At 31.9% G+C, this 13514-nt stretch overlaps 5 protein-coding genes across 5 annotated transcripts; 3 read left to right on the top strand and 2 right to left on the bottom strand.

The window, feature by feature from the left end:
* Positions 1–221: 221 nt before the first annotated feature.
* Positions 222–2336, top strand: RIM8 (Rim8p; the record flags this gene model as incomplete). The annotated part of the gene is made up of 1 exon (XM_011274138.1): positions 222–2336. One exon carries the CDS (start codon positions 222–224, stop codon positions 2334–2336), a length of 2115 nt encoding a protein of 704 aa, XP_011272440.1.
* Positions 2337–2825: 489 nt separating this feature from the next.
* On the top strand, positions 2826–3536 carry MTR3 (exosome non-catalytic core subunit MTR3; the record flags this gene model as incomplete). Its single annotated transcript, XM_011274139.1, has 1 exon — positions 2826–3536. One exon carries the CDS (start codon positions 2826–2828, stop codon positions 3534–3536), a length of 711 nt encoding a protein of 236 aa, XP_011272441.1.
* Positions 3537–3614: 78 nt separating this feature from the next.
* On the bottom strand, positions 3615–6197 carry CHO2 (phosphatidylethanolamine N-methyltransferase; the record flags this gene model as incomplete). The annotated part of the gene is made up of 1 exon (XM_011274140.1): positions 3615–6197. One exon carries the CDS (start codon positions 6195–6197, stop codon positions 3615–3617), a length of 2583 nt encoding a protein of 860 aa, XP_011272442.1.
* A 2383-nt stretch (positions 6198–8580) lies between these two features.
* Positions 8581–11169, bottom strand: VIR1 (Vir1p; the record flags this gene model as incomplete). Its single annotated transcript, XM_011274141.1, has 1 exon — positions 8581–11169. One exon carries the CDS (start codon positions 11167–11169, stop codon positions 8581–8583), a length of 2589 nt encoding a protein of 862 aa, XP_011272443.1.
* A 1377-nt stretch (positions 11170–12546) lies between these two features.
* Positions 12547–13230, top strand: PNC1 (nicotinamidase; the record flags this gene model as incomplete). The annotated part of the gene is made up of 1 exon (XM_011274142.1): positions 12547–13230. One exon carries the CDS (start codon positions 12547–12549, stop codon positions 13228–13230), a length of 684 nt encoding a protein of 227 aa, XP_011272444.1.
* Positions 13231–13514: the final 284 nt, after the last annotated feature.

Genomic DNA, 13514 nt, shown 5'->3' on the forward strand with positions numbered 1-13514 from the left:
AATCTATAAAAGAGAAAGGGCATTAATTATAGCTTTTCAGCAGCTATCAATAAATTACAGTGCTTATTTCATTATTAGCTAGAACCATTTCCTGTTTTGGAAAGTTAATTTTATCTGTTAACATATTGGAAAAGGGTCAATCTTGAAGAATAGTCTATCATCTGAAAAGGTCATTAGTAATAGTCAAAATACAGATAATATCATTGAAGAAAGATATCACAATGAGGCGCGCAGTGCAACGCTTCCTGCCCTCAAGAACTCAAAGTTCAGGCTCTACAACTTCTATCAAAAAGGCGTTGAAATTTGATAGTATAAATTTGATACAAGATTTTTATATAGACCTTGATGAACCACACAAAATATTCAAACCTGGTGAAAATATCAAGGGTACTATAATATTGGATTTAAAGAGAAACATAACAGATATAAACATTACAATGACTCTGGTGGGGTTCATAAAAGTCAAACAAACAAATAACACTGCAGCGGTTAGAAGTAAACCAACATTATTATTTAGAAATACCACTGTAATATATGGGGAAGAATCAAATAAAGAAAATGAATATAGTGGTGAACAGTCACAAGAAAATATAGAGTTACCTTTATCAGGCTTAACAAAAGGTGAACATAGATTTCCATTCTCTATAAGACTACCCAGAAGAAATATTTATACATCAATCACTTTTGAAAAAGGTTCAATATCATACTCTTTAAGAGGTTCAATAAATCACACAAGACTACAATCACCAACCACATCTTTGACATCATCCCCAGCATCTTTACAATCACAATCTCCAAATAGTCTAATACCAACAACTAAAAATTCAATACAACATTGTGACAAGAATTTACAAATAATAGTACCCATTAATGTGGCAAAAATACCCAAACCTTCAACTAAAGTTGCCGTTTTGAAAATATCAGATAAAGCTTTGAAGAAGACAGTTTCTTCAACTTCAACAGTTAATTCAAATACCACTCAATTTACAGTGGCTAGTGATAATAGTATTGAATCTTTGAACAACAACAACAATAATGATAATAACAGTAATAATAATACATCACAACCAAGTAATCCAATACCAGGTCAGCAAGGTGCCAAATTATATGTTGATTTACCAGAATCAGGTTATCTACGAGGTGAAACAGTTCCTTTGAAGATTAGAGTTCAACATTACAAACCAATTCAGTCATCTGCTGGTGTCATTGTGACTTTGATTAGAATATGTAGGGTTGATAATGGCCCTGAAGCTCCAATTCAATCTTTTAGAAAAGATCTGTCACAAACCATTGCACCACTTTATATTGATCCAGCATCACTGACTGCAGATATCAGTACATCATTAAAAGTACCATTGGAATCGTTCCCTACTATAGTTGGATCTGGATTAGTTACATTTCAGTATTATGTTGAAGTTTTAGTTAATATTTCAAGTAAAAATTTGATTACAAATAACGGGACCAGTTCAACATGTTCCAAAAGTTCCAAAACTAAATTTTCACATAGTTTAGTTTTCAATACTGAAGATCCTCAAGAAATGGAAATGTCTAGGTCAGAAACTGGTGTTCTGAATGTTGACAGATTGAAAAGAATTAAAAATTTCCTGGGCTTAAATACTGAAATCATTATAGGTACTGAAAGATCTCATAAAAATGGTTCATTGGGTAAGAAAACAGTTGTTGGAAATGCACTTCATCATAACAATGGTCATATTAATAATTCAAGCTCTACAAATAGTCTATATCGTGAGGATAGTCAAAATGGTGATAGCCCAATCATTATGGATTCTGACAATTCAATAATTGAAGGATTTTCTCAAACTTCAATTAGTCCTTTGAGTATTAATGGTACATCAAATGGTGTTGTTTCTAATGGTAATCAAACAAATGGTAATACAAGTGTTGTGTCAACAGGTGAAGAAATTCCAATACCTGAAGAAGATCCTCACTTATCAGAGAAGGAAATATTAAGAATTAGAGAAGCTGCCCTGTTACCATCAGAGCCAATTATTAATGATGATGACACACCAGCACCAAGTTATTCACTAAACTCCTCAGATCTTCCACCACTCCCTGAATCCAACACATCAATAACAGCTGATCATAGTGTAACTTTGAACGGCATTGCACCAGCTGTAACAAGTACTTCAAACTCAACATACACAAATCAGTCAACAGATAAAGCTGAATTGGAAAGAAGAAGATTACAAGAACTGGAAAGTGAACCACCTGAATTTGATTATGTTCCAGAATATAATCCTGCTGGACAGGATAGGTTAGTTCATGTTAGTACTCAAGAAAGTGAAAATGGCACACTTCGACCAAGTTCTCCATGATGTTTGTGTATTCATACAGATGTTCAGGCACACTGGTACCATAAGGTAATTGGGGTTCACGTTTGATGATATTTTATTTTATTTGGTTGTTTCAACAAGTTGTGGTTCATAATATATTAGATAAATTTTTGCTTGCTTTTTGGGTTTTATTAATTTTAAGGTGTTAAGTTGTTTGTTTTTTTCACTCGTTGTGTGCCCAGTGGGATTGTGGCTAGATATACTATCGAGATAATCATTAAATATGTATAATTGTATTTATATGTACTTGTATTTTTGACTTAATTAATTTGTACTTCTATTCGTGAATACACTTAAAATTGAAAAAGTCTGTCAAAATCCCGCGTGCATTTTAAAAAAGGTGTCCGGGTGTTATAAATATTAACAAAAAATTAAATATACTCTTACTCTGTAATACAGCTATAACTAGAAGTTTATAGCCCAACAAGACCTAAACTATTGCAACACCCTTCATTTCACCAGTTCATAAAAATGGCTACTACTATAGATAGAAGAAGACTTTTAGGCCCAGCTAACGCTAAACCATTAGTTTTTGCTCCCCTACCAGAAGAGTATCAACAAAAACTACAAATTGATGCATCAAAAGAAGATGATATCGAATCACAAATCACAAGAACATTCATCAAATCAGGGCTTATAACAAACGCTAATGGCTCATCATTTTTAGAATTGGATGGGAATATTGTATCTATATCAGTTTATGGACCAAGACCAATTAGAGGTTCATTCGTGGAAAAGACAACATTGAGTGTTAACTTGGAAGATAATACTGGTTTATTTAATGATTTGCTAAACAAAAAATTTTGTCAATATATCGAAAACAATTTCCTCAGTGTGATAAATTTATCCAAATATCCAAAATCAGGTATTGATATTTTCATAAATATTATTTCAGTTCAAGATATTGATCAACTATATTTAAAGTTATTAAGTCTAGTTTCAGATGCAACTACTTTGGCTATCATCGACGCTGGTATTGAAATTATAGATTTAGTTGTTTCAAGTTTCGATTATGAAAATAATACAGTTTTAAGTTATATTAAAAATGACGAGATTGTGGGGATCTTAGGTGAGTCTGAAGATTCCATAGAGAATTTATCCAAAATTATTGAAAAGACTCAAAAGAAATCAATACATGTAAAGAATGCATTGACAACTCACTTGATAAGTACAAGTCAATAAATAATTTTAATAGATGTTTCATTTTTTTTAAACACTATTTATAAGCTATATATGTATTCAGTAGCAAGAATATTAAGATCAAAGATCACTATTCAATTCATCAAGAATTCTTTTAGACTTTTTGATTCTCTCTGCAATGTTTGAAACTGTTTTCAATTTCAAAACAAAATCTGGTGCAATATCAATATTGGTAGAATCTGAAGCCAATTGACTGATTAATCCAGGACTAGTATTTTTGAAGTTCAATGGTTCAGTAATACTCTTTATAGATGGTTCCACTCTTTGAATCAAATTAAAAAGAGATTCAGTAAAATTAGAGGAATTAACATTAAGTGGAGGAACAACAATTTCAAAAGGTTGTGATATGGCTAAAACTGAATGTGATGAACTTGCATGATATCTCAATTCATAAACACCTTTCTCAAAACTTAACAAGTTACCAGAAAATTGCACAGCACCTAAAAGTGACTCTTTATCAATTTCTGAACCTTCACTTATAATACCAACTGGTCTATCATAACCTTCTTTGTTGATTGCAACCCATCTCCCAGAGCTTGGGATTGATGTCTTCTTTCTTGAGCTTCCAGAGCTAATGACATTGTATAGACCAATCCAATCTTTCTTTGAATGATATTTTGGTGCTCTCCACGTAACTTCAAGTGGCTTACCAACTTCAATTGTGGAATCTATATCAAGGTTTGTAATTTCAACTTTATAATCTGAAGTCAAAGATGGATGTTGCTGTTGTTGAATAATAGGTCTTAAAGCGTTTCTGTGACTGACAGATTCAGATTGTGATCTCTTCTTCTTTAAATAGTCATCAAATTTGTTGAAAGTTCTGTTGTAAAGTGAATCTATAGTGTTATTTACTCGTTCAGGCATCATTTGTTTAATAGTTAACGAGACACCAGAAACGTTTTTCAAAACTTGCTGTTCACCATAAACTTTGATCATATGAGGTTTCTCAACAAAAGTGATGAACAAAGTAACATGTGCAGTCCATAACATAGCTAAAATAAACACCAAAGGTGAATATGTGATTAAAGTCAGACCCCAAATACCACTTATACCCAATAATCTTTCAGGATCGTTTAAATATCTATAAATACCAGAGTTTGTCAAGTTTCTATTTGATAATTTAGGTAAGAAGAAATCACCATAAAACCAACCAAATGTTCCAATAGATTGGAAAATTGAGCGACTAGTCCAAATTTGTAGAAGAACTAATAATCCACCCAAAATGAATCTCAATAATAACCAAGTTCCTTGATAATGTTGACCATTTAAAATTTCACGAGCTGCAACACCAAATAATGAACTATAAGATAGCACTAATGATAAATTGTATACTGATTGCCAATTTGAAAAAGCAGCAACGTTATCTAAACCATGTTTCAAGTATAACTTAGTCCACCATTTATTTACACTTTGTTTGTGTAAAATGAATCCCATACCAAAAGATTGTGTAAGCTTTATTACAAGAGCACCAATAAAGAAAATTCGAGTCCATAGTTCATCAAAAGTGTGAATGGTCAATGGAGCAACTATTGTATAAGCAGCAGCTAAGATGGTTAAATAATCAGTAATTCTAATAGGATTGAAATTTCCAAATACAATCAATGGTTTTAAATAAGATTCATGAGATTCTAATTCACCAATAGTATCATCAAATGATTCTGATCCATAAATCTTATCCATATGAGGATTTTCAACATATGTCAAGAACACAAATTGCAAAAAATGTGCAGCTAGAGAAACAATCAAGATTAAATATGATTTGGTAATTAATGCAAACCCATAATAACCAAGATACCCAATTGAATACATTGGATGTGGAGCTAAATTATAAGAGCCAGTGAAAACCAATTCTGCTTCTTCAAGGAAAAAGAAATCACCCCAGTACCAAGCAAAATCTTTAACAACTTTATGAGCATCTAATTTAACCCACAAGTTAAAACCGACTAATAATGATCCTAAAATTAATCTGGTGCTATTCAAGAATGTGCTTTGAGATAACCAATTATCAGTACCAGCGGTATAAACTAAAAACATATAAGTTGTAAAATCTTGCATCAAAACCAAATCAACAAATTGTCTAAATAGTAACCAAGTATTAAATTCATCTGGAAAAGCTTCAATATCATATGATTTACCCATTTTGGATTTTAATTCTAATTGAGCCAATTTCTGCAATAAAGTTTTGGAGTTTGTTGAAGATTTGAAAAGTCCATGATCTTTAGCAAATTTCGTTAATGAAGTATAATTGGATTGATAATATAACACAACCCCAATACCAAAGTTGTAAGCCAATCTCCAGAAAGTATAAAGAGCAACGAACCCATAGATCCTGTTTTCTTTAGTGTCTAACCATCTATAAATCAGAAAATTTGAAGCAAGACATAAACCAATAATGATTTCAGCATATGATTTCCTTAAAGTTGGATCAAACAATGATCTTACCATATCATGGGTCTCTGGGACCTCAAAAGTTTCACCATCCGGAGTTTTACCAATTGGTCTTGATGATTTATTAAACTCCTTATCTTTATTAGATGAAGTTAATTGAACTGATTCTGCTGATGATGTATCAACAGCTAATTGATCATTTGACTTATGTGAGCTGACTTTCTCATGTAAGTTAATAGTAGTAGGCTCTACCATTTTGCGTAAGCACCTCTTATATTTAAAATCTAGCCAAATTATCTTTGAGAGCACTAAAATTTTAAGACAATAGAAGCGTTGAAGCAATCTTCCGGGGCAGCAAGATATCTATAACTATACTTTGTAAACTTGGTGTAATCTGTTGAGGAAACCCAAAGTAAATCAAAATAGTTTGAACAAATATTTGTATGTCTATGTAATAATTAAAAGTAAGAAAGTGGTCGTTTGATCAAAATTGTCGAATTTATTGTTGATGTTAATCCTTAGTACTTCTTGTGGTGCATTTGCATGTGATTCAGTTGAACAAATCACGGATAAGCGAACAGACGTAGCTAGAATATAGGCTGTATTATTTTGAGTGGTGCAATTCACAGCTTCAAGAATAATTGAAGACAATAGTATATATATGCTCTGATATGTTCAATACACTGTGGCCAATATACACAAAATTTCATGAAGTTGTGAGTTAAATCCCCTTTTCTTTAAGTTGTTCTCACTTGTCTTCTCAGCTTCCACCTTCCGAAAAATCCCCATCAAATTCACATGCAAAAAATGTGTCACTAAAAAATTCGCGCCACTGATCTTTTAAATAAAATCCGAGAAGTTGATTATGTCAGCCGATTGCTAGTTCGCGATTCGCGAATGCAGAAATTAAGGTGTTCTGTGTTAAACAAGGTTTGATAAGGAGCACGTTCTGAAGATCTTAAGTTGAAAGTATATAAAGATTAAAATCCCCTGAAATCTTCCTTTCTTCTACATTTCACTTTATAGATTTCCCATTGGATGATAAAGTAGTTATCATATTCTTTCAGATACACTCATATTATTTACACCATACTGCAGGGCATCAGAAAGGGACAACATTTTCGCGGGTAGTTGATTCAAAGGACAGATCTCAGAAATATGTTTCAACTTCTCCCATCCAATTTGCTTTCAAAAAAGGGGTCAAGATGGGAAAAAAATAAAGGACTGGTCCCTAGCAGGATCGAACTGCTGATCTTGGCGTTACAATTTCGGCATAGCTTCCAGCCTTATTATTAGCACCACGCCTTAACCAACTAGGCCAAGGGACCTTCTTCCTCCGACCAGGCCAACTTGCCTGATCTCTGAAATTATGTGTTTTATGGGTCTCCTCGATTTGTAGTCAAAATTTGCAATTTTCAGCAAAAATTTCGAATTTTCAGCTTATTCTATCACTTTTAGCTGTATTTTTAATTGCTTAATACGCTTCTGATTTTTCTAGATCTCACAGATCTGTTTGTTGCCGAAAATAGTAAGTTTTGTTGCATAAGATCTCGTAAAGTTCAAACAATTGGATCTCCGAAGCACTATTTTGGGCTTGATTCGAGATCTAGACGTTACTTTTTGTCAATTGAGGCCGCTCATATTATAATCTGCAGCAGGATATTAAATATTTATGATCTAATTGAGTTAATCGAAGGTGAGTATTAGTTTATCAAGCATGTAGGTTATGGTGTTTTAAGGTTGTAATATATAGCGGAAATTATCGAGCGTGAAGTAAATCGACAACCTATAACATCCCTGATCTACATTCATATTCATATTCATCAATCGCATTAGTATTGTACCAGTAACTGTATGACGTATTATAAAAGCATTGTAGGACAGGGAACAAGTCAAATACTTCATTAATCCATGGTATTAATCTTGATGTTGCTCTATTATTCATTATATAGTGATACGTGATACCCACAGGTACTACGTCAAGATCAATATCATATGCAATAATTTTATACATGCAATTTATACAGCATGAAAATATTCTTTATATACAACCCTGTTTATTGTTACAATCCGTAGATCTTCTCCTGGTGATCACTGTTATTATATTATAAAGCTTGATTACTTTATTATATATTATACATGATTAATTAGAGCTAGTATCGAACCGTATATAATTCCCCCAAGGTGCAGAAGTATTTAGGATCTGGCTTCGGATACAGAATAATATTGACGTAAGATATAAGATAAATGTTCATTCAAAAAAATATAATCATATATATAAAAAGTAGCTAATAGCTAAAGAATCTCCTAGATCTCTTTATAAATGTAGAGTAAAGGGGGTTTTATAGTAAAACAAATTGTAATTGAAAAAAATATAATAGCAAAAAAAGTAGTGTCCAGCAAGTGAAACAAGTGTCCTAAGTGAAAAATTGGTTTTCTGGATTCTTTTAATGAAAACATTCAAGACTAAGGGACTAATTATTGTTCAATGATTTAAAGCATTGTTAAAATTTATACTGTCTTGAGATGTTGCAATTGTATACCAGAATTGATAACTTTTTTCTTTAGTTTATGATATTAATATAAGTTCGATTTGGAAATGAAGATAAGGTTAAAAAGTGTCTTTGTAATAAATGAATCATTCAAAATTACTATATTGATCAACATGGACGGATTGGGATCTGATATTTTGATTTTGACCAACGAAAGTTTGTGGGATGAAAGACTGAACATTTCTGATGTTGCTCGTTCTATAACCGTAGTCCATAGCGCCAGTTGATAATGGTCCGTTTGTATTTTGAAATTGATTAAAGTTATTGTTATTGTTATTAAATTGTTGATTGGTGCTATAATTGTAATTTGGGTTGTTAAAATAAGAAGTGTCTTGCAAAGTTGGTTGTTTAGTGAATGTGCTATTGTTCAATGTACCTGGAGTTGGGATTGATTGACTGTTATTACTAATATTGAAGCCATTATTAGTATTATTACTTGTGAAGCTGTAGCTATCTGAAGAGGAATGGGTACTTGTTGCTGTTGCTGGTGATGCCATAGGTAAAATTTCATGATCATCATAACCCAATACATTTAAATAGTATTTGGTATCAAATATCACAGAATCATTAGATGTTGTGGTTGGGATATTCAAAAATCTTTCAAATCTAATGTATTCATTAGAATTATCACTCCATAAGGAAACAAATTGGGTCAAGAGTCTCATTATAAGCTCATTGTTTTCAATCTTTATTTTGAGACCATTGCCTGAATGAAAGACCAAATGATTCAATAACTTAATAGAAAATTTTTGTAACTCAAGGTCATTCATACTAATCTTCATGATCAATTTAATTAATTTGAAAAATGCAAATGTGTCATAAAGTTTGAAGATGCTTTCAAATACTTTGAAGACTTGGAGTTGTAAAGTCTTGCCTATTGAACTGAGATCAAAGAATACTGATGAATAACCCAAATCACCATAACCTTTTGACTTTTGTGATAACTCATCTGCAAGAGTCAATGTAGAGAATAAGGAGCTGTAATTCAACAACAAGTATTTATCAGTTGCTTGAAATTCAAGATCATCGTCTTTGCCCTCAAGGTTTTGAACAGGGTGAATGAATTCCTTGAACTCGTTGTATTTCATGTGAATATCATTCAAGATTGATGAACAATAATGCAATGAGTCTAAAAGTCTTTGCAAATTTCCCAAATTTACCTGTGATTGTGATATGAAAACATTTGAGAAGTCTAAGAAATCTGAGATTGGTAAAGGTGGTAAATTATTGAATGTTATATTCTGCTTTAAATGAGTTGAAATTTCTCTTGATGGGTTGACAATTTTCAAAATGGCATCAGATAAAATAAATGAAACTTTGATGATAATAGCAGGTAAGCTTAACGATGATCCAAGATCAGATAGCGCCATGTGTGACTTGACCAAATCGAAATCACTTTTGATCAAATATAAGGAGTTCATCAATGATATTGACCATGAAGCCTCTTTTTGAAAATCAATAGCTGTGTTGTGGTCGATAATTTCTATTAACACCTTGTATCTCATATTAAGTGAAGTTTCAAATGGGCTCAAAATATCTTTATCCAAAACGCTTTTTTGTAATTTATTTAACAAAGGTTGCCTACCAATAGGAATTGATGTCTGTGATAATTTGGAAAAAATATAACCTAACTGATTAGTAAAATTTTCATCCCCAAATAGATCTAAAAATGTATCTTGCAAATTCAAAGTTTGTAAAAGGATGGCTAAAGTCTCAGCAGTGCAATTATCAGATGTGAAACTAACTAATTCTGTTAAGTGTTTGGAAATTTTATTTCCTGCTTTGATATTTGTTAAAATTGAATGAATTTTCAAAGTGTTTCTCGATAATTGACGAATGTATTGATTTTGAGAATATGGGAAAATAGTATTCAATAATGTAGTGGATATTTCATAACCCTGGAGATGACTGATCCTATTTGAAATTGAAATAGGTCCTGGTAATTGTCTATCATTCAACTGGTTTCCAGTAGAGTTTTCTAAAGTACTTTCCCAAAGCTTATTAAAGACTTCAAACATTTCAATATTGGTGGTGGGAGTAATTGCAAACAGCTTGATCACAGATTGAAGTATATCAGGGTTTTTAATTGAATAAGTAAATAGAATTGAAAGTATATTCATTAAAGATGAACTGGTTGGACTTCTTAATTTGTATGAGAAAGAAATTGTGATCAATAATGGACTAATTAATGAAACCCTTGTAAGTAAGAAATTTGGGGAGCTAAAATTATAATTTTTCAACAAGTTCAATATTTCAATGTATACCATTGTCATTTTTTCAATAAGAGATTCGTCAATTTCAGTTTTGATGAAATCATTCACAGTAAAATTTGCAGCTAATAAAGCGATTGTTTGTGAGAAATCTTTTAGTTCTTTATTCTTAACTTCATCTTCAGCAGCAGTTTTATAATTGATAGGAGACAATTTAACTTTACCAACAAGCGCTTTGATTTCTGTATCTATATCATTTGCAGCTTCAATCTTAGAATCATTAAGTTTATTTATTTTAAAAAGCCTTTGAAAAGCAGCTTCAACTTCACTCAAATCCATGAAGGATTCGCTTGTTGATAATTTAAGAGTCTCATTATCCTTGAAGTATAGGAGCACATCTTTTGAACCCTGGCGCTTAGACTCATTTGAAAGATCCAAACTTCTTAACTGATCTTCCAAAGCCATAGCTAAAGATTAATATACCAAAGCTAAAATAAACAAAGTGTGAACTGATTCAATACTGTCTGGCTGATTCAATTGGATATATCTGACCTTTGGATGAATAACTAACTTTCAAAAGTAATAAAGCAAAAGAGTGTCAAATTTAATTCGAGGAATTTGATAGCTTTTATTTGATGGCAATAACCAAATTTGGCCTAGTTTGAGATTTCACATTTTTTCGACCTTCTCTGAACAAATTCGAAACCAACGCGAAAAAACGAAGCAAAAGTAGCTTGAAGCCCTGGAAGTTCACATATTTAATGGAATACCGTGAATAATGTGATCATAGTGAGACAGAAGTTTGAAAGAAATGATCAATGGTGTTTGGTGTTGAAAAAATGGTGCAAAATTGATGTTTATGGTAGTTTATAGGTTTTGTTTCCGTGAAAAAAAAACTGATTTATCTTCGTAATTACCGTTTTAGACTAATTTCCGAATGCGGGTGTTTCGGATGTTTAACGCTTTCTCAATTCTGACACAAACACTGAACAATTTCGATTCAGACTTTAGCAGAGTTCATTAGTGGAAGGAAGAGAAGTATGCAAACTTCTGCTAAAGAGATAGTATGCTTGATTTAATGCTATATCGTTATATAGTTTGTTCTGTTAAATGCAACATGTACCAAACACGTTATGATTGCATGTACTAATACTACCAAGACAATTATACACAATACATATTCAACACCCTTGAACATAAACAGCATTGAGCAAGTGAATTGATGTCTCTTTTATTCAGTACAAATTTGTATTGGACTATTCAATGACCGTTATATGAATTATATTTGGATCGTAACCAATTAGTTAGTTCAGCTCCATAGCGTGATGGGGATTGCATATACTGGTAATTATCACTTGTTCTCACCATAGATGTAGCATAATTAGTATATAAATATGACCAATACTATATTCAAATAGGTACGCCATTGCTAACATAGATGTAGCTCCAAATCTTTGGATGAAGTGCAATCTGGTCTGAGTAGACCACCTTTACAAATCATGTATATATATAAAGTAATTGATATACCTTGTTACGCTATAGCTCATGCTCAATTTCGCGGGTGTCCCTATAGAAAATCAGATGGAGTTAATCTTTTAAATTGTTGCTTCATAAATATCTCCCTTTTATTAAGTCCACTATATATTAACAAATTGTTTGATCTTTTTTTTTTATGCTTACAGATTTTGTTGCTGTTGCTTACTATAGTATCAAGTCACGGAAAAATTGCTCTCAAAGTAATATATAAAATCAAAATATATCAGCACTTGTCCAAAATCACATCAGGTATTCACATCGTACACAGTCAAGTTCATTGATCAGCAAATTAATCAATTCTACAATATGACATCTAAATCAGCCCTTTTGGTTATTGATATTCAACATGATTTCCTTCCAGGTGGATCCTTAGCAGTTAATGATGGTAATAAAATAATCCCTGGTGTTTTAGATCTCATAAACACAGATAAGTACAACTGGGATGCAGTTGTTTTCAGTCAAGACTGGCATCCAAAAGACCATATTTCCTTTGCTTCTAACCATGAAAATATCAAGCCATTTGAAGAGATTGAATTCACTTCTACGAAAGATTCGTCTATTAAACTGAAACAAACTGTTTGGCCAAATCATTGTATTCAACATTGTCATGGTGCAAATTTTCCAGATGAATTAACTACTGCGTATAGAAACATACACTCACCAAAAACCATTATTCAAAAGGGGACATTACATGATCGTGACTACTATAGTGCTTTTAATGATGTTTGGGATGATGATCAGACAGGTTTAAGTGATTTTTTGAAAGAGAACAAAATTACGGATATCTACTTAGTTGGACTTGCTTATGATTACTGTGTTAAATTTAGTGCAGAATCCAGTGCTAAATTGGGTTTTAATACAACTGTTATCAAATCATTGAGTAAACCAATCCATTCAGATAAGATCAATGAAACTGATAAATTTTATAAACAAAACAATGTTGAGATCATTGATGAAAACGATGACAAATTGAAAGCATTATTGAAATGAATTATAAAACAACATGCCTTTTCCAAATGAATAACGAATGATTAATGTACGTCTATTACTTAACAATTAATAATGTAGCTATTTCAAACCCATTAATAATGCACAACTTAGAACACATCGTGGCTATTGTGCTATTGTTCAATATGGTTAGAAGTGCATGGTCCGACATCAAATAATAATAATCCTGCCCCTTACTAAACATTTCATAATCATTAGCAACATGAAAATCGTAAAATGCACAGGATATAATTATTAAACCCCAGTTAAGATTCTGTGTACTTAAA

This window comes from Wickerhamomyces ciferrii, contig 00207, assembly GCF_000313485.1.
Source record: "Wickerhamomyces ciferrii WGS project CAIF00000000 data, strain NRRL Y-1031 F-60-10, contig 00207, whole genome shotgun sequence".
Taxonomy (NCBI): domain Eukaryota; kingdom Fungi; phylum Ascomycota; class Saccharomycetes; order Phaffomycetales; family Wickerhamomycetaceae; genus Hansenula; species Hansenula ciferrii.